Source organism: Arctopsyche grandis, chromosome 4, assembly GCF_051622035.1.
Source record: "Arctopsyche grandis isolate Sample6627 chromosome 4, ASM5162203v2, whole genome shotgun sequence".
NCBI classification, from domain to species: domain Eukaryota; kingdom Metazoa; phylum Arthropoda; class Insecta; order Trichoptera; family Hydropsychidae; genus Arctopsyche; species Arctopsyche grandis.
In genome coordinates this window covers 25,941,968-25,969,548 of record NC_135358.1, presented here as the reverse complement: position 1 = coordinate 25,969,548, position 27,581 = coordinate 25,941,968, and the positions used below count along the sequence as shown (strand labels likewise).

Genomic DNA, 27,581 nt, shown 5'->3' with positions numbered 1-27,581 from the left:
GGCCCGTCACGGAGACCGATATTAAACGTATACCCACGCTGATATTATTATAGAGAATGCGTGAAGACGGTAATTGGATTATTTGTCAAATTGCGATGGTCACAAAGACAATTTTTGCTATGAAAACCGCGAAAGCGGAATATTTGGCACTCGAATTTTCATTAGTATGATAGTTATCGTTAGTATGATGGACTTTTCGGCTGCCAGATGTTCCGTTATAGATATTTTAGTGACTTTTGTTAGAGCGCTTTGTGACCAATGATCACCGACCCGTGAAGACATTTGACAATCAGCTGATATTTTAAGTTCAATCCGAATATATGTTCTTCAGCTGTTCTATACTTTGATAGAAATCAAAAAAAGACACGCCCGTGTATAAATTCAAGAGTATTGCGGTGGCATCGACTTGAATTTCTGAAATTTGTGCAAGTTTGTACGTGACGCGGACATGGTTGCAAAAGACCACTTTTAGATTGAATTATGTCGAACGAGCAAAATATGAAGTGACAGTCGCCGGCTGTGACGATTGAGATGTATTTCATTTGATAAGGCTTCCCGAGGACACCATACATACGCGATTTTTATTGATCTTACATTTAAATTAGATATTACGTGACATTATGGAGACGTCTATCGATCCAGAGGTGAGATTTCATTAAAACAATCACATTGCCAACAATCGATATTTACATTGTAAACATTAGAGATAATTTCTCAAAAACCACATGTGTAATGAAATTTGTATACTCAGTTAATATTTGAAGACAAAACTTCATTATTTAACATGATTGCATACCTAACCGATAAATTGTCAAAATATTATATTACCCTACAAACACATGAAACACTACTTCCGCTATGTATTTTGAATTTTTTGGTACTTAATTATGTTTAATAAAGTCAATGACGATAAAAATTAAAAATAGTATACAATCTATAAGTCGGACCTGGTAACAATATGTACATACATATATAACTTATATATTATATTTAACTTGTACATTTTTAACTGAAATATTTTCAGAACGATTTAGACGCTAATTCGCTTAAAGAAAAGGGGAATGAATGTGTCAAGAATGGTAATTTTAAAGAAGCCATTCTGTTATACACGCATGCAATAAAAATTGAACCAAATAACGATCTGTTGCATAGCAATCGTTCTTTAACGTATCTCCGATTGAAACAGTATGCTCTCGCTCTCCAAGATGCCAATGAAACTATTCGACTCAATCCTTCTTGGGCAAAGGTTAAAATATTTAAATAATGATAAAAATTAGACATACGCTAATGAAATTCAATAAACAGAGTTCTTCATTAGGGGTATTTTAGGAAAGCCGAAGTCGAAGCAGCAGTTGGATTACTCGATGAAGCATACGAGTCGTACGAAACAGCTCGTCAACTCTTGCCCAACGATACTAACATAATGGAAGCTATGATACGCGTCAGCATAGCTCAAAAGAAGGAAGCTGAGGGTATGCTATATTCAACAGTGTTGTACATTTAATTAAATGTCTTCCGTGTTAAGGTTTTGGCATATTTTTCAGCGAGAGATAGATTACCGTGGGTGTTTTCTTGCGTTGGACTAATCATTGGAGTAGTGTTTACAATACTAGATTATACAGTTGCAGAAGAACCGACACTAACCGTAAGCTATTTTGGCAACAGGTAATCGCTATAATGGCAAACATTGTAATTGTATATTCATTTCAGAACCCATTTCTTCAAGTGGCGTTTACCATGACGGTAGCTGGTTGTGGTTGGTTAGCATCTTATGCTTACTTGACTTTAAAAGAGCAACAGAATTCTAAAACTTTAGAACTGCATAAAGAAGGTATGTATGCAAAGAAATAAATTGCAAGATTGTCCTGGTACAGTTATGCTAATTTTATACAATTTTTTTTGATTACATATTTGTTTGAAAATCAATTTCAGAAGATAATGTAATAGAAGAAAATCAAATTCCTGAAAAAATTGGTAATAAATATACCAAAGCTCAAGCTCGACACCGATATAAAAAAGGAAAATTGTTAGTTTTTTATATTATATTTATTAAAACTATTTTTTTTTTCAATCTTGTAATATATTTTTTTTTTCATTTTTCAGACTTTAACAACATCCTAGAAAAAAGAAGGAATATTTTATAAAACTCATAATACTCGCTTGTGAATTTTCTTCGTCATTTTCAACGAATTGCATTATTTAATTTTAAATTTAGAATGCTGTAATGCAAAATTTAATACTTCGTTCACACTCTGCGAAACGGTACCCATTTCTAATGTTCAATACAAATTTTTTCATACCAGTGAATTGTATTATAGGTACAATGTATGTACATACATACATGGCTATTTAGATCAAGGTTCGTGTTACTAATCAGCAGATTTCAATAATAACCATAATCATAGAGACTAAACATTATATAAAAGGGCATTATTAATGTTTTAAAAAAAAAGACCAATCCTTTTATTCTCTTGTTTATATTTTTTTAATGTACAATTACATATCCCTGAGATATTTACAATGTATAAAATATATATTGCTTCCAATAAACATGTCGATAGTTTAACAATCAAGTCTAAAATAAAAATTTGCGATGAACATTCACCGGAGGGAAAAAAAAGTACAAATTTTTTGATATTTGATCATTTGGTAAACAATATATTTTTGAAGCAAAATATAAAAAACTTTTTTTATTGTGGTTGAAATTTTTTTTTCTTATTTTCAAATAAGATTTATCGGTGAATTAAAATATATATATAAATATATCAAATACTAGTACAGTTATACTGAGAATAATTTCTAAGTATTTGTCAATGTCTAAATATTGTACTACAAATATTAGAAATTAAAAACGAAAATAATACAAATTCCATCAATGAAATTAAAATCCTTAATGGTCGTTGTGAATCCTATAACCTTAATTTGCATATAAAATGTATGCAATTGATATATTCACTTGTTAATTAATAAAGAAATTTTTTTTGTGATATTCCAGGTTGAAAATATGTATTTGTTCGATAAAAACAAACTTTGTACAGAATTACCTTTATTTAACTACATATAGATATGTACATATTCAAGCTAAGTATTTTAAGCTGTTTTTAATATGATATTTGAAAACTACTTCCTCGTGTACATTTATTTATCACATTTTAAATAAATTTTGTATTGATAATGTAAATATACTATTATTTGTCACAGTACGAAAATATCTTTAACATTAGAAGAAGAAAATAAGTATATGTATTTAAAGAAAATTAACACATGAATTTTCCTAATTCATTCCACATATATACCAAATCAATAGGAAAGAAGAAAAATAGAGAATTCAACAACTCCATAAATATACAATACATACACAGTAGTACTTTGAAAACGCCAGTAAACAAAATTTCATTGATATAAAAATTCAATAACAACACAAAAGGAAGCAATAATATTTTTTTGTTGATTATTTACATCAATTCCTTTACAATTTTTTTTTTAATTAGGGTCTTCCATTACACGTTGCATTAAAAATCATACATTACTTCATGCATCGTTACAAAATGAAACATTTAATAAACTTGTACAAAATACACCAGTCTTCCATAAAAGCGCTCTTAAATTTGTTGAGTCTTAAATGATTAATTCTTATCTGGTTGACTCGTCAAAAATTTTTGGTCTCAAACCCATTTTCATTTCATACCTTAACATAAAATTTTGAGTGAAACATTCTTAATATTCCTTGTGTACATGTATATATACAAAATGAACATATTATATATCCTGGCGGTGAAAAATAAAATTTTACAAATAATACAATAACGTAATACTGAGACACAAACATTTATGTATTGTATTACACCATACTGTGATTTATATCTAGAATAATTGCACTTTTACAGATAGATTTGTGAATCCGAATCATAATTTACAAAATCGTGTCAAATGAAAATACAATTTTCTTTTTAATTAAAATTTTTAGTAATCAATCACTAATTGTACACCAAATAATATTTTTATGTTGGAATCGAAACATTCTGTCGATGGGATGGTTTCAAATAATTTGCGTCATCTATTAGTAAAATGCACGTTGGGTTCACATGGAAAAACAAAATCTGAATCAATTCACCGGAACGAAAATAGCCATCAATGAATGTTCCTTTTACGGGAATTATACAAAATTTACTATACAATACGTGTAGAGGTGCACTTTGGTGTTACAATTATCAATGCTAGTGGCAAAGTTAATCACTTTCAGACACTGCTTTTTTTCGGCGCTTCACCTGCTTCGGTTTGACGATTTCTTCTTCCTGCAAATTTCAAAATCAGACATTTCAGTTCGAAACTTAACAAGATTACATATGTGCTAAACCTTATCAATACATAATACTTTTCGCTTACCTCACTATCATCATTAGAGGACTGATTGGTCTGTTGTACCCGTCGTGGAGGGGGTGGAGCAGCTCCTTTACGACCCCGTCGAGAAAGTGGCAGTTCTTCTTCAGATGCCAATGCAAACAAAGAACTGAATTCCTTCTGCAAAATTTAAAAAATAACATTATTTAGACATATTTTGATTGATAGGACTTAACTAATGCATCTGATTGTGTCTGCAAATTGCCAAAAGTTAAAGTTTTCAATTAGATAAAGTGATTTTCCAGGCAAAATATGACAAATCATACTCCATCAGTGGGAATATGTATGTACATATCTAGGTCAAAAGCATTATAAACAATAAATCATCTTTCAAGATTATCCATTGATAAAATATCTAACAAAATCAAAATTAGTCTACTTATATATGGAGATAAGCTTCATTTAAAGTATTAAAATATAAAATTTACATATGGAGATTAGCTTAATTTAAGGTAAAAAGAAAATAGAAGAAATTAATAAATATACAATATGCACCTTCACTGCGTCGTTGCTTTGAGATTGAGCCTGTTGCAAAGCTTTTTGCATAGATTCTAGGTTGTAAAACGACATGTCATTCTGACGAAAGCAGCAAACCCTCATTTGTTCTAAATGACTCAGTACCTGAAAATACAACAAAAACAAATTTAATTCTAAATCAAAAAACTGGATACAACACGCACAAATATTCACTTTCAAAACGTCATAAACCAACACTAGAAAGAAAAAAGGACATTCTGTTGAACTTGTATCTTTTGCGTGTTATATTAATGCTGAAATGAATATGTCAAACTGTTGTATACGAATATGAAATGTGTTCTTACTTGACTGGCTGTCGGCGGCGCGTGCAGAGGGATAGAGAAACGACCGTGCCGTTTTCGCTTATTAGGACTAGTTCCAGGGTAACGCGTGCTCAGCAGAGTCGACACAAGATCGGCTAATTTCTCCTCGTGGTCTTGACACCAGTACATGAGAGCCGACGTTACGAACGCGTCGCCCTCGCCGATCGCTTCTCGGCAAAACAGCTGCCTGACCACCTCAGCTGTCGGCTTCTCCTGCTTCAGCATGAGCAATATCGACGTCAACGCCTCGGCGTGACTGCTGAATTCCAACTTGGGCAGAATCGGCAATACTTCGTCTATCGATATGCTCTGTGCGGTCAGCAATTGCCAGAGGCAGTACTGCTCGAACGTTTCCCACGTGAGGCTGGCCGTCAACACGGCGACTATGTCCTCATGCTTGAACATGAACAGGTTACCTTGTAGTGTTTGGCATACGAGATCTTGGAGTTGCCGCGCGTCTATCGCAGACACCACTACGTGTAAAATCTGTATGTGGTTCTGTGTCACTTCTTTGAATTCTCGGAACACGTCCGGTATTAACCATAATAGCATGTTGACATCGCACTCTTGACACATTTTTAAATCGTTTGCTAGAGAAGCTTCTAATTTGACGTCGATAAATTGACAATAATCTCTGTAAAGATCATTCCTAAACGGTACATTTTTCTTTTTTTCTGGATCAGATATTTTCTCCATTTCGGACACATAAATAAACTTAAGGTAATACAGCAGATAGAAGCCAATACTTTGGAATGAATTTTGTATGTGGATTTCTTTTAATAGTTCCAAAACGAATTTCTTCTTATTTTCGTCTTCTTTGTTTCCGATGGTTATGAAAGAAAATATGGGTGATAGTGGAGATGGTGGTGCACGAGCCAGCGCAGGAATGTCGGGATGTGGAGGCAACGGAGTGGCTGCTGCTTCTAACAGCAGTACCGTCATCCATTCGGCGAGTGCAGATATTCCATCGGATGTTAAAGAATTTAAACTAGCAGCAACCACTAATCCTTTAATAGCCTTCTCCTGTTCTTCTCTTGAAATTCCTTCAGCCGTAACTTTTTCAACAGCAGTTTTTACTTCTGGTGGAAGTCCAGCAGTCAACTCCTCTTCAGATCGTCGTTCTTTCTTACGTACTTTCGAAAGCGGTAAATCGTCATCATCAGTATCCTCTTCTGTGTGTATGACCAAAGGCGATTCCTCTTCTTCGTCAGAAAATACAGGATCGTCAGGAGCGCTCGGTCCCATCATATCGTCCAACCTAGTAGAGCCGGCAGCATCATTGTTGACACAAAATTCTTTAAAAGTCTCCCTGACAGTGATTCTCAATTCCTTGTCCAATTTAGGCGAATCAAACAAAGGATACAAACTCGGTAACACTCTCTTCTCAGTGATTTGTCGCAAAGAGTTAAATATACCCAATCGAACCCTCTCTGTATGTTGCGGATAGAAATTAGGTATAATTCTACACAAGAAATCTAAAAGAGTAGCCGTCACAACTGGGTGTGATCGCATTGAGTGGTGCATGACGAGTATGGCAGGTTCGATATTCATAATATTATCTTTTTCAGGGTTGTAGAAGAGCCAATCGTAGAATAGAGCAAGTTTGGCATTAGACGCCGCTACACTGGAAGTGCAAGTGGTGAGCAACCAGCCGATGACCGCCCAACGTGGTATGATATCTGAACAGAGCAATTCATTCGTGGGATGTATGACGCCGACGATGAACCTGATCATGTCGCTGCGCAACGATTGAGATTCTGGTGTCGCCAAATACTGTCGTTGGAACCATTCTTGATAGCGCTTGTGATTTCCGAATCTTACCGACGCGGTGAGGAAGACTAGTTTTCGTTCCATGTCTGGCGTGAGTCTGGATTGTAAGTACCGCCTCGACGTCCTCAACTCCAGCAATTGCAATACGCTGGTGAAGCCCGGTGAGAGCGTTTTCGGATTCATCAATATGTCCTGCCACAAAACGTTGAACTCTGGGATACGAGCGACATTTTGCAATAACCGAACAAGGTCTCTACCTAAGACTAAAATGTCCGCAAATCGTTCTCTAATTAACGAAATCACAAAACTGACTTCCTTTTGCCTCAGCGGCAAAAGCGCTGGTATATTATGGTCCTCTATAAGTCGCAGATACGTATACACTATGGAACATATCAAATGGGGAATTTTGTCCAACCACATTTTATTTTCAATGTATATATCTAACAAAGATTCGATTAAGTTAATATTCTTAGGTGTAATATCACCACCAGAAGCGTAACGCATTAAGTTCCAACAAATATTGTCAACATTACTAACAGCATTCCTTATCATCTCTCGAACGAGCCATAGTAATTGACTTCTAGCAGTATCGTGAAAACGTAAATAGCGTTCGAGAATCAGCGTCGATAAATTTGTCAAGACCGATGACAGGCCGTCCCTTGACACTAAAGTCAAATCTCTATAATATTTTGCAGCATTTACAGGTTCAGTCAGTATACCCATCAATAGACCCATCGATACGTCCTCGTGATTCTTATCTTTGCATACGGCGTTATTGAGCGCGTCGTGAGCCTCCTTCTCCCCTAATCCTGATATAAGTCCCTGGAGGTAGTTGAAAGCTCGCTCATACCTCTGCAAAACAACAAATGCAAACATTCAATTTCATTATTTAAACAAATAAAAATTTACTTACAAATTTAAAACAGACATTTTAATTAACCATTTAAATATGTGTAAGTGAATTACATTTGTATTGAAATAGAAAGTCTTTGGGCAAATATTCCAGTACAAAGCAAATTTTACTGCTAATTAATCGAAATTAAAATAATAAAAATAAGATAAATTCACATTCAACCGACTTTTTTTCTTGTAATATTTCTTAAAATACATTTTTCAACTACAAAAGATAATTTTGGGTCAGCAATTATCTTCCATTAGGATGGTTATTACTTTGTTTTGAACGTTTTCTAGTTATTGTACTATTTTACAGAAGTCTGAATGAACTAAAATACTGTTGACTATTTTCGCTGTTGGTGCAGCATATGCAGCCATACGTAAATATAAAGCGGGTAAGTGACGATTGATATAAAATGATACGTCCATGACACCGTAAATGTAATTTAATTTATTATAGCACAAAATTTTATGCAAATTAACAAAAAAAAAACTAAATAAAAATGCGTCTTAATCTGTTATAAAGAATAAAGAATTTTTCAGTATTAGGAAATATCTTTGTGACCCAGAACAAAATTAGTGTTCAGTTTCATTATAAGGATGTACTTTTGCAGGATCATCAAAAAAAATAATTAACAGCAATCTCTATTTTATTTTTCTTCATAGAGAATATTCGTGATAATGAAACAATTTAATAAATTTTTACAAGTTTGTTATGACTAGATTTTCTGTATACAAATTTAAATATATACCCCCAATTTTTATCAAGAATTGTGCCAATGTATTAATTTATCCTCTTTTTTATCTCTTTAATCAATCTATTTCCACTGGTATATTTCCCAATTCTTGGAAGTTTGGCTATTTAATACCTCTTCATAAAAATGGGGATAAACATAATGTAATGAACTATAGAGCCATCTGTCAACTATCAACTATTCCAAAACTTTTTGAAAGTTTAGTATTAGATGAATTTATTCCTTTCATTAATAACATCATTATTCCACAACAACATGGTTTTACTTCTGGTAGATCTACCTTATCCAATTTATTATTATATGAAAATTTTATTGCTAGTGCCTTATCTGTTAATTTGCAAGTTGACTCAATTTACACTGATTTCAGTAAAGCATTTGACAAAGTTGATATTGAGATTTTATTATATAAACTAAACAGTATCGGAATCAGCGGTGTATTACTAAACTGGTTTCGGAGCTATTTGTCCAATAGATCATTATTAGTTAAAATTGGTCATTCTAAATCTTACTCCTTTAATCCAACTAGTGGCGTTCCCCAAGGATCTCACATGGGACCAGTCCTATTCAATATTTTTATAAATGATATTATAAATATATTTAATGATGTTAAAGTGCTCTTATTTGCAGACGATTTAAAAATATTTAAATGTATAAAAGACACTAACGATTGTGCTACTTTACAAACTAATTTAAACTCATTAAACGATTGGTGTTCTTTTAATAAATTATATTTAAACATTAAGAAGTGTTCTGTTGTCAGGTTCAGTAGGTCAAATAACAAAATTATTTATAATTATCATATAAATAATGAATCATTACTATCATCATCGCTGATTAAAGATCTAGGAATTATTTTTGACGACAAATTAACTTTTAATTCTCATATAAATTTTATCACAAAAAATGCCATCAAAACACTTGGTTTCTTAATAAGAAATAGTACTCACTTCAAAAATGTAAATACGATTAAAATTGTATACACCACTCTGGTTAGAAACCAATTAGAGTACAATTCTACCATTTGGTCTCCTTATTTAATGAAACAAATTAACATAATAGAGTCAGTGCAAATAAAGTTCATTAGATTCATCAAATTTAAATTTTTTAAAAGCCATAATCATCATGTCAGTAATGTTATTATTTACAGGAAACTTAATTTGCTAAAATTATATGACAGAAGGAAAATTAACGATATTTCAGTTCTGTGTGGTCTTCTTAATGGCACTATTAAATGCTCTGACTTGGTGAGTTTCGTGTGCTTCCATGTGCCGGGTAGATCAATTAGATGTAACCATCTTTTTGATATGCCCAGGTTTACCACTAATTACTCATTGAACTCAGCTATGTTGAGACTGCACAGAGTTGGAAACGAAATCTCCATGGTCGATTTATTCATTGTTAGTAAATACAACTTGAAATCTATTCTATTTAAATATTTTTTTAATACAATGTAATTTATTTTGTAGTATATGAATGTATGTGTATTTTTCTTTTATATTTCATTTTAATATTTTTTTTCTTTGTCTATTTCCAACATGTAAAATGGTCAATTTTTTCTTGACCGTAAAAATAAAATAAAAAAATACAATACTATTCTGTGAATGGGTTCGTCTATAGCTTATTTATTCCCACTTTGTTGTTCATATATACATATTTAATATTATTTAGTGATAATTTTCTTTAAGTTTCGGTGAAAATCTGCAATTCATACAATTTAACTTTAGATTCTGTGGAGCTATAATCTTTTCATTCTAAGGACACAATATTACAGTTGTAATCCACGACATACATATGTACATATCATCATCATCATAATTTACAGCCGCTCACCATCCACTGCTGGACGAAGGCTTCCCCAACACGCTTCCACTCGTCTCTGTTTTGCGCAACTCTCATCCATCTCACTCCACACATTTTCCTAACTTCGCCTACCCATCTTCCCTGCGGTCTCCCTTTTACCCTTTCGCATTCTCTCTAGATTACTTCTTTTGTCCACCTTCAGTCCATTCTTCTAGCAATGTTGTCCACCCATTGCCATTTCAATCTCTTTGCAAAACGCATTGATTGAAGATCTTTTTCTTCAGGCAGTGGCATTTTTTTATTTAAAAACAACATTCACTCGTCCAAATGCACTCCATCCTATTTCATATGTCTCTTTGTTTCTTCTTTTTTAATACCGGACATGTGTATTTGACCTAAATATAAATGATTATTTACTACTTCTAATTTAATATCTAATGAAGCTGAAGTCCAATTTTCAGTTCCAAAACACAATTTTTATTAGACTGACTTCACAAATTGTTATTATTTATTTTAATTTGAATCCTCCATCTCGGAAAAGCAAAATAAACGTATTATAGGCCAACATTATTTTTACAAGGCTCCTTATGGTTTACTTTGCAAACGATCAAGCTCAATTTCCTAGTCTTTGGATCGTTTTGAAACCTTGCCATTTTGCGCGGTTGGATCAAAGATGGAAAATTCGTTTATTATGATCATTTGGTGAAAAATAATCGTTTTTTCGGTTGGTGAAAAACAACAATAATAAAGTTGGTGACGAGTTTTAAACATTATCAAACGCAAAACATTATATTTAATGTTTGACAAAATATTTCTCGAAATGAAGAAAAGCTATGCCCCTTTCAAATACAAATATGAAACGTTGTAGGCATTTTATATTTCCCAAATTCATTCATCCACCTAGTAAAAAATTAAATGACAATTTAAATATGAATAATAAAATGATGCATATAAATGTGTCGGTCAGTTAGTCAGTCAGTTACATACATAATAGGAAAAATAACAATCGCAGCATTCGGTTCGGCCCCCTAGAAGTAGCACAGTCGAATAGTAAACGTTCGCTAATTTTATTGTGTAATTTAAAAAATAATAATAAGAATCCCTCCCACTATTTCTGTTGTCCTATTTAATTTTTTCCTTCGTAGAATATGGTCAAAATTGAAAAGAGTACATATTTTAAATCGATGTATAAATAATTCAGCATCGAGTGTTATCAGGTAGTGGGTTGTGGGGGGGGGAGTGGGGGGGGGGCACAACGACGATAATCATATGCATACATATGTTGCGATATTTTGAAGAGAAAACAGTAAAATGGCGACATTAGCGCGAAGACCGCAACTGTCAGTGGGGCACACGTGGGGGCGAGGGGAACGGGGCGAGGGGAGTGGAGGGGGGGGGGGCGGTGGAGCGGCGGGGCGGGGGGAGACGGGGGTTAGGAGAGGTCGACGAGGGAAAGGGAGAGGGAGAGGGAGAGGGAGAGGGGCGCGCGTCACTGTGTGCGAGAGCGAGCGAGAGGGCGCTATGCGAGAGCGCGTGCGTGCGAATGCGACGCGCGATGTGGTGTGGTGTGGTGTGGTGTGTGGTGTGTGGTGTGTGGTGTGTGGCGTTACCTCTTCGAGCTCGTCCTTGTTCTCGACGACCGTGGCCAGCAGGAGATGGGGACCCGCCGAGGCCGAGGCCGCGCCCGCCCCCCCGCCGCCGCCGCCCCCTCCGCCGCCCGCGCGACCCTCCATGCGACCGGCCGCGCCGCCGCGCCCCGACTGACTGCACGCTCAACACCACTGCGCCGCTCCACACTCCGCGCTCGACACTCGCTCGCCACTGACACTCACTCAACCACTCACACTCACACACTCGCGCACCCACCCACACGCGCGCGCCGAGCGCCGACTCGCCACACGCACGTCACCCACACACGGACACACACCACACACAACACAACCGCTTCCCCGCCGCTTCCTGACGCTACGAATCGCGGCCATGCTCCGTTCTTCACGTGCCAAGCCCCCGTTTTCGCCCCTCACTTTTCGCTTCGAAATCTATGATTCACTCGGTATCTAAAATTCGGCCAAATTTAGTTCCGACAAAATGTAAATTGTCATTTCGGGAACGAAGCGACTTCGGCGCCTTATGGAATTTCAACTCAAGTAACCGATCGTTACAACTAAAGCTCTGTTCATACTTAACAGCACTGCACGACTCCGTTTCAAATATGTTATTTTATTACATTTCTATTCATATCTACCTACACGTCGCGGTCACGTCACGTTCACAGCACTTTAGCGGAGTGCAAGGCAAAATTTGCTTACTTATACATTACCAAATAATACTTTTCGTACGGCCGGATACCTGCTGAAGTCGGTACGTGCTGACTAGGTATGAACAGACCTTAACAAGTAGGCTTAAAGGTCTGTTCATACCTATCCAGCACGACCCGTATCCTGCAGTGATGCGGTGCAAACGATCGAAAAGCGCCAGACAGACTGAACCACGGATTAACGACACGTGTACCTTATGCGTGCGCACTGCTCGCACTTACACTAAGTGAAATCTACCCGACATACCTACCCTGTATACATTCTGTGCTTCTGATACTTTAGTTCCGAATTTTTCCTTATTAAATTATTAAAAACTCGCCAGAAAGATCCAACTCAATTTTAATAATTACCATTTTAATAATTGTATCTGTGCACATCGAAAGGTTACTCGTCATCTGATGTGCAATTTTTCATTCGTGAAGTCGAGAATTGCGTTTAAAGCAGCCATCCAGTTAATCTGTGGTTCAATCTATCTGGCGCTTTTCGATCGTTTGCACCAAACCCATCCTGCAGGTATCATGCAAGTGCGGATAGTATTCTTTGGTACATCTTCACGCATGCGCATTTACACATTCATGCGCGTCCATATAGAATGTACCAAAGAATACTATCCGCACTTGCATGACACCTGCAGGATACGGGTCGTGCTGGATAAGTATGAACAGACCTTTATGCGTAGACCTTATCGCACGATAGTAGTCTTCCTGTTTACTGATCGTCAGTGGAGCTAATTAAAACTTGCAGTGGCGCATCGTGCGTGTGCGAAACCCAAGGCATAAGCCAGTGAAAACTTATAGGAAATTGAATAAATAACAGGATTAAGTATTATGTCAATGTATTCGTTACGATCATGCTCTTGGGGCTCGATGTTGTTTAGTGCGTAGCTATATGATAACTAATGAAATCATGCTCTCGGGGGTTTCTACGGACTCGAGAGTTGTTTATGAAGAGCGAGTCGAATTGTAATGGCAAGGTCGACTCTGCATGCTTGTACAAGAATGCAATGATACAATCGTGTGACTTGGATTTTATGAGAAAGTGGATAAGATCACCGACCTCAATTCGGGATCGTGCAAATTGTGCTACAATATCTTTATCATGATGATTCTATACTAGATTAAATAATCGAATGTAGAATCACCGCGGTAAATTTTTGAACGGATCTGATTTGCTCGTATACATTCCACTTCATAAAATCAGCAAAAAATGTCTAGAAAATGACTAAACGATAAGGTTCGGTGATTATTTCGCAAAAAAACAATATTGCGGATGTTACTAAAATCTCGATCACGGAACACCTGGCGAAATATTGTAGTAACGAAAACTCGAGTGCCAGATATTCTGTATTCGCGATTTTTGTGGCAACGATTGTCGTGCACGTGGTCGCAATTTGCGCAATAATCCTTTAGCAAATGATAACATATATCAGACGTCAATCGAGTTTTGGTCGTAATATTGACTGTATGTACCCTTTGGTTAGAAAAAAGCTGAAGAGTTGATAATGTTGGTAACGAGGCGCGGGTGACGGGAGATAGGTGGCGTCTGTTTGTCGTCATTTATTTGATATTTTGCTGTTCCAAATAGGTTTAATAAACTCCTACTATTTCTTAAATATCTAATTCTACATCCCAGCTGTGTTATTTTACCGACTGTAGTGTTTTTACCTTTTTATCACTGCCATATCTCTTATTTGTTCAAATTGAGGTTAGATTTACTCCAGCTATTGACGTGTCCTACAATCCCCACACTTGCAATGGCTTAATTGAACACCACACCAAATAATTGACTTTTTTGTGTCATTTGTAATGGAGATAATCGACCAGTGTATTTGATTTGTATTGTTTATATGGCGAGATTCCAATACGTAAATAGAATAAAAATGTTTGTTTTCGTAGATACATATAAAAATGTTTCATGTCACTTAAGATAAAAATATAAACAGTGATAAAAAATAACAAGTTTATTGTACGACTTTGTAGCCATCAAAAATTGTTTATTTTTTCATCAAAAATTGTTTATTTTTTTGATTAAATATTCAAAAACTTTTCCATGTACATATGTATGAAGATCTTCGTATAAATTTGTCTTCGGTTGCAAATCAATTATAATCGTGTTTTAGATCGTCAAATATGCAGGAAGACCCTTCCCAACGTGATAGAGACAAGAGTCGTAGAGGCGACAGACCATCAAGATTTTCTGATGGTGGAAAGAAAGATCGATCACGAGAAAGAAAGTCGAAAGATAATCGTATCTACGTCTCAAACATCCCGTACGATTACAGATGGAGTGAAGTTAAAGATCTATTCCGTGATAAGGTAAGATGGAATAGAATTACTTTTGTATAAAATTTAAAACAGATTTTCAATTGCGCATTTAATTTTCAGGTAGGCGATGTAGCCTATGTAGAATTATTTAATGATGAAAACGATAAACCTAGGGGATGTGGCATCGTAGAATTCACTAATCCAGAGTCTGTAAAAAATGCCATGGAAGTTATGCATCGATTTTCAATCCAAGGGAGAAAATTAGTTATCAAAGAAGACTTTGGTATGTCTCCTATTTTTCATTATACGCATTAAAATTTGTATTTGAAATATACGATAGTAACTTTAATGAATTTTATTCTAGGTGATGAACGTGATAAATTTGGCCATGTCGTAAAATCAGGAAATAAAGATAATTCGGAACGCAATGACAGGTAGCTAATACTATATGCTTGAAAATACAATGCAATCCAATTTTTGCAATATAATAAGCTGGAATGAGTATCGTAAATTAAAACATTTATTTATTGATAACATTTGTTTTTAGAATGAAGAGGACCGAAAGAAGTCGAGAAATAATAAATTTCGAATCTGATGATCAGTTCGACACATTCGGCTTAAGTATTCATTTTTTGGACTCCATAGGTGTACGCGGTCCTTTGATCAACAAAGTATTTATTGCTAATGTGAGTGTCAATTAAAATTATACCGTTTATTTTTCAATGTATGTAACTATGTATATATGTAGCTACTCATATCGTATTATAGTTGGATTATAAGGTGGATAAAAATAAATTGAAAGAAGTCTTTAAAATGGCTGGCAAAGTGAGAAATATCGATTTGAGCACCGATAAAGATGGCAATAGTAGAGGATTTGCAGTTATCGAATTTGATCATCCAGTTGAAGCCGTTCAGGTGAATGAATATTTCCACATACATATGTATTTATGTAAATTTAATGTAATACTAACCACATTAACCTCTGTTGTATTTCAGGCCATTTCGATGTTTGATAAACAATTTTTATTTGATCGCAAACTTACTGTGAGAATGGACCGTGCAACTACAGATAAAGTTGACTTGCGTCTTCCGGACGGACTTAAAGGCATAGGTAATGGCCTGGGTCCTAATGGAGAACCGTTACGCGATGTTGCTCGCAGCTTACCCCAGAATGCGATAAACAATAATATTGGGATTGGAAGTGGAATTATAGGTGCCCTTCCTACATCTACTTTATCTCTTAATAATATGAACAATCCTGTTCTTGCTAATGCTGCAATCGCCGCCGGACCTCTTGCTGGCAATTTAGGATTACAAGCACTTGGCTTCAACAATTTGGGATCTCTTCAAAATCAACTTATTCAACAGGTTATTTATTAATGCTAATATTTTGTAAATTGAATTATAATGATTTAAAATAATCGTTTTATTACAGGCATCAAGTGAATTGGCATTGGGTGGAAATTCTGGCTTAGGAAACTCGAACATGGGAATCCCAGGAGGTATGAAATGTTTTTTTTATTTCCATCTTATAACTTTTATTTTAATTTCAAGGTTGTTTTTTAAGTTGAAGTTCAGTTGTCTAAGACAGTTTTATTGTTAATCAAATAAATGAACTAACAGGACTTGTTGGAAATGGAAATATGTCAGCATTTGCACGCCCCTCGGCAATTTCGTCTTCAAACTTCCCTCAATCAAACATGGGTTCTAATAATCGCTCTCAAGTACCCAGCGTTTTTGGAAGTCAACAATCTATGGATATGGGTACTGGGTCCTCTCGCAACCTCAACATGTTCGGAAATAATCACCGAGAACCTAACATGATGCAGTCCAGTGGTCAGAATAAGACCATGGATACTGTTCACATCAGCAATGTCAGTACAAAATATTCTCAGTCATTGTTTTATTAGTCATTATAAACAGTAAAATCCACTTTGAATATTTTATAGTTACCGACAACTACCACTTGGCAATTGCTGCGTGATAAGTTTGCTGATGCTGGTGAGATAAAATATGCTGAAAAAACAGGTAAAGAAACAGCTCTCATCAAATTCCAGTCAGAATGGGGAGCAAACAGTGCTATAAGTATCCTTTTTACGAGCTTTTTACTAGATTCATTTTAAATTTTATTTCGTAAATACTTTATATTTAGTTATAGAATGTTTAATTATTTTTCTTAATAAAAAAATAACAGAATTATTTGACAGGACTCGAATTGATGGTAGAACGATCAACGTGTGCTACTATTGAAAAACTGCAACATCACAGTTTGAAGATGGTTCTTGAATATTTTATACTTTTCGAGGAAATATTGATGTACTTCGCATAAACGTAGCATAAATACGGTAGTTACATATTATGCTTAAATATTCACATAATATGTGTTTATTTATTTATTTTAACTTACAAGATTCAAGTTTTTTTTTGTCTTTTTAGTTAAATATGTATTTTGTAGTGTTAGGATTCGATTAAGGGTTTAGTAGTACAGATAATTTAAATTGTTATTACACGAATTTATGTGGTTCATTTTCCGCTTTGAGTGGATTTTTGCATTCTGTTTGCAAATTGAGGTTGTCCTGGGGATGATCTGTCCATTTGGTTTAATGTTGTATTATTTTCTGAAATGGTTTTTTTGATGAAAGAGTTCTCTATGGAGCAACGTCGTTTCCATCGCTTGATTACCGATTCTATTGGAGGTTTAGGACGTTTTTTTTCATTATTTTGGATATATTTGGCAGATATTTTCATGTACTTTATTTTTTTGTTTTTTAAATTCCCTTTGACTCAATTCTGATAATTGAAAATAAAAAATAATGTAGCTTGCACATACATTATAATCTATAATTAATTTGAATTTATTGTACAAGTCAGTGTTATTCGTCGGATAAATTTTAATAATAAATTTTATTATTCTTCAATATCGTTTTATTTGCTATTAGTAATGCTAATATTTTGCTGTTTATTCTATGAAACTATAATTATAAAATTTTCATATTAATGTACTTTAATTATGCTTTTATAGAATTGTATTATATTATATATTTAATTTTGTATTGATAAATGTTATTAAAATTCTGATTTTCTTCAAATATTGAACAGAAGTCATGTGTATGGAGTTTGTGATTTGTAAATTTATCTTCATTGGATATCTCAAGATTCATTTTGACCGGTTCAAAATGAAGCTAGCATTGTCAGGGCACTTGTGAATTTTATTCTAACATTGATGGATTCTATTAGTCATATTCAGAGGTTGCAGCTTCTTCTCAATCATTATTGGGATTGTTGGTGCTCTTTGCGTTGGATGTAATTCAAGATGTTTAGCGGGGAAAAGTTTTCTTTTGGGAAAATTCTCCACTTTGGAAGGGTTTAATGTTGCAGCGTATCCGCAGGAATTATCGTTGAATTTGACCTTCAAGATTTCAATTTTTGATTCCGGTAAGTTGTTATTCATAAAATTACTCTCACCGTGTTCTTGGGAGTATCGGCACTTTTGTGATGCTTGTCCTTTTATTGTCGAAAATTCTTTATCAATATTCTGGAGATAGTGGAATAACTTCACCAGGAAATCATAATTCATCTGTAATGTTTGGAGAATAGCTGTTGACAATTACTTCACTATATTTATGTTACATAGGAAAAGGAATTCTCGCGTTGGGTATTTGGAATACTCTTCACACAGTCTTATGTCATTTGAACTTGTGAGACCTACATAGTTTATATTTGGGTAGTAAGCGCAGTAGTCAGGTGTTGAAAAATTGGATTCTATTACTGTGTTTATACTGCGTTGATGTATTTTTTGGTTTTAGAATTTTCGTTGAATTAAAATGAAAATTGGTTTCATTACCATTATTTTTATTCCCGATTCAGTTTTGTATCAGTTTGTATTAAAATGTATATAATAATTAAAAATGTTACATTGCTTGGTAATTATCTGCTATGCATGTGAGCATTGTTCACTGAACCTTTGAATAATTGCATCATTGTGAAATCGTTATTACAATAACATTCAAATATTCGTGAGTTATTATGTTCTCCAGTATGCAAGAAAAAGTGTAACAATTTATTGGCTTTTTAAATTTTTACATAAATCATTTGCAGATTATTTCAGCATTCATGTTTTTAGGTGCTCTATTGTCACGGTGAAAAATAATATTCTATTGAATTGGACCTTAATAGATATGTATGTTGAAGTCAAAATCACTTTGAAATGGAGAATATTGTTCATCTTTATGAAGCTTGGGAAGCAAGTGTAACAGTTTAATTTGGTGAAAATATGTATAATATATGTAAACATAAATAAATCTTGTTTCAATTATTATTTCAGGTACATTTGGTGCATAATTCGAAGGTGAAGCAACGTTTTGCAATACAAACCAATTGGATTGATCCACTAACTTAAGAAAATACAATATTTATGTGTAATTTAATATCTATTGTACATTATATATGTATATATTTATATATTTATATATATATATATATATATATATATATATATATATATATATATTTTTATATTCAACTTGAATGTACATACATACATATGTACAATTAGATGAAATATATGTATACGTCTTTAAACCTAACTTATTTGTATAAAACCATCAATAAAAGTTTGTTTGTTTTTTCAACTCCTTTTTATTCATTTAACTGTGCGATAGTGCGATTTGCCGATAATTTTGTAAGAAAAACCAATTTCGCTGAAGGCTTTGAATAGTTAAATTTATCTATTAGAAACTACTAGATAAAACAGTTCTACAGTACCCTGCCATATTACTTGTTGTACTTGCCATATGCGTAAACTTTCACTTTTTTTCTATTTGAGAACACCCTTGTCAACTGAATGCTTTTTCTTGTATGCACCCATTACTTCTTAATTTATTGCCCATGACAAACTAAAAACAAAAATATCTTATATGTACAAAATATATCAAAACTAGCTGTCAAGTGACGATTGATCCAATTGTATTCCATGCGTTGTAGCGTATTTATAGAGACGTACCGCGTAATATTGACAATAATTATTTATTCGTGAGGGCCCTTCTATTATTATTACATTTCTCTATCTATCAAATTTTATAGAATTATTTAATGCTGCAGGTCCTCAAATTTGAAAAATACCTAAAAAAATTGTACACTGGAGCAACATATGTATGTAGTTTTTTCATTCAATATACCCGAGCGACCGTGGTGATAATGCCGTTCCTACAATCCATGCGCCTTAGTTTTGTGTCGAAAATTTTATCTTATCTACATATGTTGACCGAAAAACAGCAAAGGTCTGTGGACATTTCATAATAATTTGCCCGGCAGTCGTATTTGATGCTTGGTGGTCGACGTATGTCCGATAAAAACTTCACTGGGCAAGTGCATCTTTAAAAATTGCACGATGCATTCAAAAACACACAATAAACAACATGGGATACATTTAATAAGTAAATTGATCATTTAAGTAACGTATTATTCAATTAACAATTAGTATATGAAAGTTTTCATGAAAGCGTCTTGGCGACAGCTACATAGCATACGCATACGCGTACAATATTGCGTAGTTATGGAAACGGTACGCGTGTATTGAAACAAGAAATGTATTCCAAAGGGCGCTTCTATTATTATAACATTTCTCTGCTGTAATACCATTATTCTGCTTTCCCGAAATTCGGGACAAACTCCAACAGATATAGTGTTTTTGGAACCATAAATTGGACTTCCGCCACTTTCAAATATAACGGCTCATATCTCGGTTGTTATTTTTTTAAATAATTGAATAAGTAAGTATAATACACATTTAGCATTAAATAAATATATGTACATTTGTATTTTTATGTAGAAAAATATAAAATACCAATATTCGTCAGTTGGACGTCCCTACGCGGGGCCCTTCGATTAGTCCGGGCCCTGGAACTTTACCCCGGTTCCACCCCCCTCTCGTCGGCCTACACAGGACTCTCATTTTTTAACATTAACTTAGTTGTCGATTATCTTGACTAAGCCTTAGGCCTATTGCGAACTGTCGACCGGTCGTCGTCAATTTTAATTTATATAGTCTTAGACATAGATATATAATACATAGATGGGCCCTGACGCCTGCTTTTGGTCGGAGATATTGTCGTCACTAACTGAGGGGTGCGGGGGGTTTAGCTAGCGGGGAAGTTGGAAAAAAAGGTTGTTTTCCCTACGACGCAGCGGTCGTCGTTTTTTTCACCACTTCCCCGCTAGTTGAACCCCTCAGTTAGTGACGACAAGATTTCCGCAATATCGACCTTCCGACTTAGAAGCTAACTAGTTACTGAGAGAAAGTGTGCATGCGCCATGTATTTTGCATGCGCCAACGGGGAGACCGGCATAAAACGTGAGGGCGTATCTATGTATTACACATCTATGGTCTTAGATGTGTGGGAATCTCGTCACCATCATCAAGACATATACTGCGACGCAGAATACATTCCTAAAACCTTCTAGAAAGCTCCATCCCAACCAGGCGAGCGGAAACAAACCGGTCGAAGCACACCTGCAGCCATTAAACTACATCGAGCTGAACGGTGCCAATCGTTCCAGAAAAGTCTACCCCATCGACAAAAACACATTCCTCGCATACGCATCAACAACAGCCAGCAACCAGAAACACTATAAAAGGAGGTACAACCCAAACAACGCCAGTCGACCCACAGCATCAAGCGTCGACACACAGCACCAGACCAGTCGACCCACAGCAGCAAGCGCCGACACACAGCAACAGGGAGTCGACCCACAACAGCAAGCGTCGACACACAGCAGCAGACCAGAGACCTTCTGAACATAGCCGAACAACGAGCCAGCAACACACTGTCGCATCCAGAGACCTTCTGAACATAGCCGAATGCCGAGCCAGCGACACTCTACCGCATCCAGAGACCGCTGAACGACATACTTTTGCCCAAATATTCTAATACCTTTGTACAATATTTAGGCAAACAATAAAACTTTATTAAAACAAGCACAACAGTGTTTCGTTAGGCTGGGATACGGTCAACACATCCTACCCCGCCTACAGATGGGTGTTTACTGTTTACACACGTGGTCGCGGCGACCAAGTACGTAAACACCCAATAGGCCTTAATATGGCTAATGATAGTGTTTCTCCTGGTTCAGTGATTACTAGTCACAAAGTCACTAAAATCTCTATAACGGAACATCTGGCAGCCGAAAAGTCCATCATACTAACGAGAACTTGAGTGCCAAATATTTTGTATTCGCGATTTTCATGGCAAAAATTGTCTTTGCGACCACCGAAATGTGATGAATAATCCGGTAAACGGACTACTAGTCATATGTGAACCAGTCACAAGACAACCGGTCGCTCTAGATCGGTCACATGTGATCACCCGTCACACTAAAACTGGTCACACCCTAAAATCGGTCACGAGAAAACTGGTTGACCGATTTTAGGGTGAGACCAGTTTTAGTGTGACGGGTGATCACGTCTGACCGATCTAGAGCGACCAGTTGTCCTGTGACCGGTTCACATTTGACTAGTAATCACCGAACCGAATAATCCAATTACCGTTTCTCCTACCTACAAATATAGTAAACTATACGCCAATACTGAAATTGAATTCATCAACCATATTTATCTATGAAACAAAACTTTTACGTTCCAAATGATCAAAATTCATAATGAAAGAATTGTTTTCAATGAAATGATGCTATTACATAAAGAAACTTTTGGGAATTTTTTATGTTGATTTGACAACACTTGGCAACACTGCGTACGTTAGAAAGCATAGTTCTTCGCGGGAAGTCTTTTAGTCGTCACTGGAAGTGGGTCGTCAAAATGTAAGTGAAATACGTACCAAATAAAATCCATTTGCAGATTTCTCGAATGTGTCCATTCTCATTATTCATAGGTTGTAATAATTAATATATAATTGAACCGTCAATTTGAAAAGTTACAGTTTAATTTATGTAAGAGGTTATAAACTTCTTTATTGAATATAGTTCTAGAAATAAAGCTAATCTATGTGTGTAGTACATGTGTAATATTTCTTGATTCTTGAGTTTGTTCAAAAATATTCACAACGTGGCTGTAGTCATATTATTGTTTACGTAGGATTTAATTTTGTTGCAAAACCACGTCTTAACTATTGTATAAAATAAAACATTTGGAACTAAGAAACTACACTAAAAATAATTAATGTAGTGTGAAGTAATATTTTGTATAACGAAATTGATATCTTTTTTAGAATGTCTAGATCTTAACTATTGTTCAGAATTGCATTTAATGTATCATTATAAATGAAATCTGCTAAAACTCACCGTGTATTTACTGCTTTTGATGAAATTCTCACGATGTTTTTCGAATGAAAGTTTCTTGTTTTTATTATACGTTTTAATTTGTACACATTTATATTATGTTAACTTGATGGGACTTAGTTTATATTAAAACCTTGAATTATGGATAAATTCACGTTAAACTTATATATATTTTTCTTAGGTGCATTATGTATGTATACCTAAATGTATGTACATACATGCATATGTTGAATGTTGTTTGTGGATTGTGATTTATTTTTTCAGCTTTCAAAATGTACAGTACCAAAGATACCATTTTGGTAGATCGTAAATACTTTGTCGGCATTCGCAATATCACCGATACGTGTCAGATGAGAGAACTGTATAGCATGTTTCAAGATAATGTAAGTTCCTGAATGTTATGGTGTTAACTGTTAGGGTATGTTTTCATTTATTCGTTTGTCATATTTTAACTTTCAGGTGGGTGATTTAAGATGTTTGGTGTCTTTAGGAGATGGACGAGCGTTTGTGGTCTTCGGGCATCCAGATTCGGCTGAGAAAGCTGTGAATAAATTTAAAAACTACGATTTTAACGGACAAAGTTTAAAAGTTCTCAGATTCTTGGATTGTTAGTTTTCGCATTTTTTTTTGTATCCCTGAAATATTAAATTTATGTACAATATGAAATTAAATACGGTAATCTTTACAATCGGAAGCAGGCCAGAGAAGGTTAGCTTAAAGCCTCATAAATCCAATTAGTAATAAATTAAACTTTTTTTTTTTAATTTTTTGCTCGCCATTTTACCGATTTAAAATTCAGCACACATCCAATTAACCCTTTTAAACGAAAACAAAAAATAGTGTGGCCAGAACACTATCCTAATAAACATGTTTCAATAGAAAATACTCAATATAATATAGTATTAACAGTGGGAAAAAATCCCAAGTGAAAATACGTAATTTTGACTTTTCAATTAAACTGGACGACTACTTAGAGAGATTTGAAAGCTGAAAAGTACTACAAATGAAAGATAAAATACCCGACTATAGATTCCAATATTCATTTTGAACAGGAAATTAACAGATTTTGAGAAATCCACCGAACAACACCAAGATATAGAAAAATCGCGTGATTTAAAAAACACATATATCTCCGAATCTCGAGCCAATCAACACTTTTTATTACCAGATTCGTGTTCACGGCATAGATCTATAAGAAAAGTCATATCTCGTCTCTGAACCATTTTTCGTGTCGAACAGTGTTATTAGTGTTTCTTATTTTGTAATATTTTTATTGAAAATTTTATAAAATCGAGTGCACTTTTGGAACATTCTTTGCATAGTGCGAACTTGTACTTCTATACTTACATACATGTCTGTTCTCTTCAAAATCAATTTATTTTCTAAGATTTTTTTACTTTGATAATTCTTATTGATTAATAGTTTGGAAAAATAATCCTGCTCCACTCATTGCGAAAACTGTCCAAACAGTTGACGAAAAGCCTGTGTTGAACACTGTGATGGATCTCAAAACAATGTCAAAGCCCTATGAAACCAAATGTCGCGAAAATCCAAAGAAAGATGAAACCCTGGATACAATTTCGATAAGTAATGCAAGTATACCGTAATTCATTTTGAAATTTTATCTTCTATGGATTCGAAAGTTGGTAACTTTTGTAAATGTCAATTTTATTGTTCATAAATATTTCAGATTTCATCAGCGTTTTTTTGGAAGGTTGTCTGTTTAAAATTAAGCGAAATTGGCAATATTCAAATGATAAAGGTTAATGACAGTAACGAAATTAAGAGTTCAGAAATAGTCATTAAGTATAAATGTTCAACCAGCGCTGCCAAAGCTATCAGTATCCTTTTTACTAAAAGAAATACAATATGAGTTCTTCAGTTCTAGTGATTTTATCATTTTACTCATTTATTCTAATTATTTATGATTGCATGTACACATATTTAAGGTTTATAATTTAAAAAGTTAATTAAAATATTTTTCTTACAACTTTTTTACAGAACATTTTGATAGACAAACTGTGGAAGGAAACATTATTGAAATCAAATTTGCTTAAACTGAAAAAAGATCGATTCTTTCTATTAACCGTACCTTATATTGTGATTGATCTTTTATAAATAAATGTGTAAAAAAAAAAATGTTTGTTCTGGATGACATCTGCCATACTGCATTTCATTTCTTGTTATATATAATATTATGAAAAAAAAATAAGTCTTCTATTTATCCATACATACATACATACATACTTGTAAGGAACATGGGAAGTTTAGTATCAAAACGATGTCTTTTATAATAAAAATTAAACACTTTTGCATCATGTATATTTTAAAATACTCGATATTATTGACATTGAAATATATATGTATAACAATTAATGGGGATATGCATATCACATTTTATATCAACTAATAGGTCGGTCCTGTGATACGTAACGCTTAGGAAATGACTTTGGACATTTTATTTTTACAACTGTACGTATCAGTTACATCCAACGTTATCACAATAAAAAAGCTTAATATTGTATTCGATTTCACTATGTGAAAAAAGTCGAAGATTAGAAATTGCCAAAACGATAAATAAACATACACATATTTTATTTGAATCTAAAAAATAATAAAACAAAGGTTGATTATGTATGTATATGGGGGGTATAGAATTTAAATCCGAAGTTAAACTTCGATTGCTACATGAGTATAATAATGAAGATGATCATGATTTTGAAAATAGTTTTTATTGAGTGTCTATATGTTTATCATTTTATTAACTAATCAAAATTTTTTATCAGCAAACATATACATTGCATTTATATGCATAATCAAGATTCTTTTTTAATATATATATATATAGTATGTATATACAATTTATACTGATTTATTGTTCGAAGCATTTGGAATACATAATGATTTATAAACATTTACAAAATATACCATTTGAAGATGTACATCCAAAGAATAACGAAAAATTATGAATACATTTTTCGAAAACGAATTCCTTTTACAAGGCTATTCTTAGTTTCATTCATAATAATGCCTTTATAAATATATATATATATATATATATATATATATATATATATATATATATATATATATATATATATATATATATATATATATATATATATATATATATATATATTTGAAATATCCATATTATACATATATTGAGACTAAACACTATCGTAACAACAATATAAAATTCTGGCATGCAAAACCCACACGTACAATTTGTTTAGATTCTCTATATAAACTTTTTGTTATTAATACCTTGTTTCATTTGATTCGTTTCAAATGTTGGACATTTTGATTTGAAAGGCTTCTATCAATCGACGACTGTCTTGACTACGTATCAGTTTAAAAAAATTAATTCTATAAACGTATTTTGTGTACGATTTACAACAGAACCATCAGCTAAACACAATATTCCAATGAGCATATTGTCATACATCGTCATACATAAAAACTTCATTATTATTTGCTGTGTTCTAGGCATTGAATAAATTTTTTATATCATACATTACCCGCTCAAAAAGGAGCGGTGATCGCAACATGAATATTATTATTATATACGTATATGTATGATTATTATTACATTATTATTTTGATAAAAAAAAAATTATCAACAAATAATGAAACGTCTTGCGTACTAAAGGACAGGTGTGAAGGCAAAACGCTTCAATGAGTGATTATCGTGCGATATAAACTAACGGGCACAACATTCTTATAGTGCAGCCTGTAGCATTTTACGGCGTGTGCAGCTATGCACTTCAGGGTTTTGTATTTAAGTGGGTTGACTATGTTGCAAACGCACTGTCCACTCTCCGATATTATGTCTTCGAATGTTTCGCCGTAGTAGTTCACTATGTCTATGTGAGCGCCCCCTTCCAAAAGACCTTTTACTACTTCAGTTTGCCGCGGAGTGTTCTAAAAAATCAATCATATTAGATAAGGTGTTGCTAATGTATGCTAAGTGGGAATAAACGAAGAGTAACATACCTTAGCGGCAAGATGTAGAGATGTGTTACCGCCTGCATCTCGAAGATTGGGATCAGCGCCAACTTCTAAAAGTAATTTAACTAATCCTGACAAGTCTCCTGGACTTCCGGAAACTCTCGGACCTTCGATGCCGTCTCCGATACAGGCTAAATGAAGAGCAGTCTGACCATTTCGAACCTGAAACATATGAGTATATTGAAGTTAATATTTAATTACCAATTAAAATGTTCATTTTGAAGATATTAACCTTCT

At 34.1% G+C, this 27,581-nt stretch overlaps 5 protein-coding genes across 7 annotated transcripts in view; 3 read left to right on the top strand and 2 right to left on the bottom strand.

The window, feature by feature from the left end:
* Positions 1–464: 464 nt before the first annotated feature.
* LOC143910621 (uncharacterized) lies at positions 465–3,202 on the top strand. Its single transcript, XM_077429178.1, has 7 exons — positions 465–644; positions 1,025–1,246; positions 1,319–1,472; positions 1,545–1,645; positions 1,711–1,831; positions 1,933–2,026; positions 2,104–3,202. Exons 1-7 carry the CDS (start codon positions 621–623, stop codon positions 2,108–2,110), a joined length of 723 nt encoding a protein of 240 aa, XP_077285304.1. The 5' UTR covers positions 465–620; the 3' UTR covers positions 2,111–3,202.
* Positions 2,491–12,303, bottom strand: IntS3 (integrator complex subunit 3). The gene is made up of 5 exons (XM_077429176.1): positions 12,070–12,303; positions 5,223–7,862; positions 4,897–5,022; positions 4,387–4,521; positions 2,491–4,295 (listed from the first exon to the last, which is right to left on the bottom strand). The coding sequence occupies exons 1-5, from the start codon at positions 12,190–12,192 to the stop codon at positions 4,230–4,232; spliced, it is 3,090 nt and encodes a 1,029-aa protein (XP_077285302.1). The 5' UTR covers positions 12,193–12,303; the 3' UTR covers positions 2,491–4,229.
* A 1,963-nt stretch (positions 12,304–14,266) lies between these two features.
* On the top strand, positions 14,267–19,672 carry rump (heterogeneous nuclear ribonucleoprotein rumpelstiltskin). Of its 2 annotated transcripts, XR_013260495.1 has the most exons (13): positions 14,269–14,361; positions 14,897–15,092; positions 15,162–15,324; positions 15,406–15,475; positions 15,589–15,727; positions 15,810–15,956; positions 16,038–16,409; positions 16,477–16,543; positions 16,665–16,915; positions 16,991–17,126; positions 17,236–17,386; positions 19,165–19,284; positions 19,366–19,672. XR_013260495.1 is itself a non-coding variant. In XM_077429177.1 (11 exons), exons 2-11 carry the CDS (start codon positions 14,907–14,909, stop codon positions 17,289–17,291), a joined length of 1,587 nt encoding a protein of 528 aa, XP_077285303.1. In that variant the 5' UTR covers positions 14,267–14,361; positions 14,897–14,906; the 3' UTR covers positions 17,292–17,958. The 2 variants fall into 2 exon arrangements, 1 of the variants encoding a protein (XP_077285303.1); XM_077429177.1 differs by lacking the exons at positions 19,165–19,284; positions 19,366–19,672 and having other exon boundaries at positions 14,267–14,361; positions 17,236–17,958.
* Positions 19,673–20,352: 680 nt separating this feature from the next.
* Positions 20,353–26,262, top strand: LOC143910617 (uncharacterized). 2 transcript variants are annotated; one of them, XM_077429174.1, is made up of 6 exons: positions 20,353–20,476; positions 23,598–23,716; positions 23,793–23,940; positions 24,756–24,925; positions 25,024–25,174; positions 25,335–26,262. In XM_077429174.1, the coding sequence occupies exons 1-6, from the start codon at positions 20,431–20,433 to the stop codon at positions 25,388–25,390; spliced, it is 690 nt and encodes a 229-aa protein (XP_077285300.1). In that variant the 5' UTR covers positions 20,353–20,430; the 3' UTR covers positions 25,391–26,262. The 2 variants fall into 2 exon arrangements, with proteins under 2 accessions (XP_077285300.1, XP_077285301.1); XM_077429175.1 differs by lacking the exon at positions 20,353–20,476 and adding an exon at positions 22,346–22,856.
* Positions 26,263–26,595: 333 nt separating this feature from the next.
* Positions 26,596–27,581, bottom strand: part of LOC143910651 (protein fem-1 homolog CG6966) — an 84,841-nt gene continuing 83,855 nt past the window's right edge. The window contains exons 9-10 of the mRNA XM_077429218.1: positions 27,330–27,506; positions 26,596–27,257 (exon numbers count right to left, since the gene is read on the bottom strand). Of these exons, the coding sequence (XP_077285344.1) occupies positions 27,009–27,257; positions 27,330–27,506 (426 nt within the window). The 3' untranslated portion in view covers positions 26,596–27,008. The remainder of the gene's footprint in view (positions 27,258–27,329; positions 27,507–27,581) is intronic.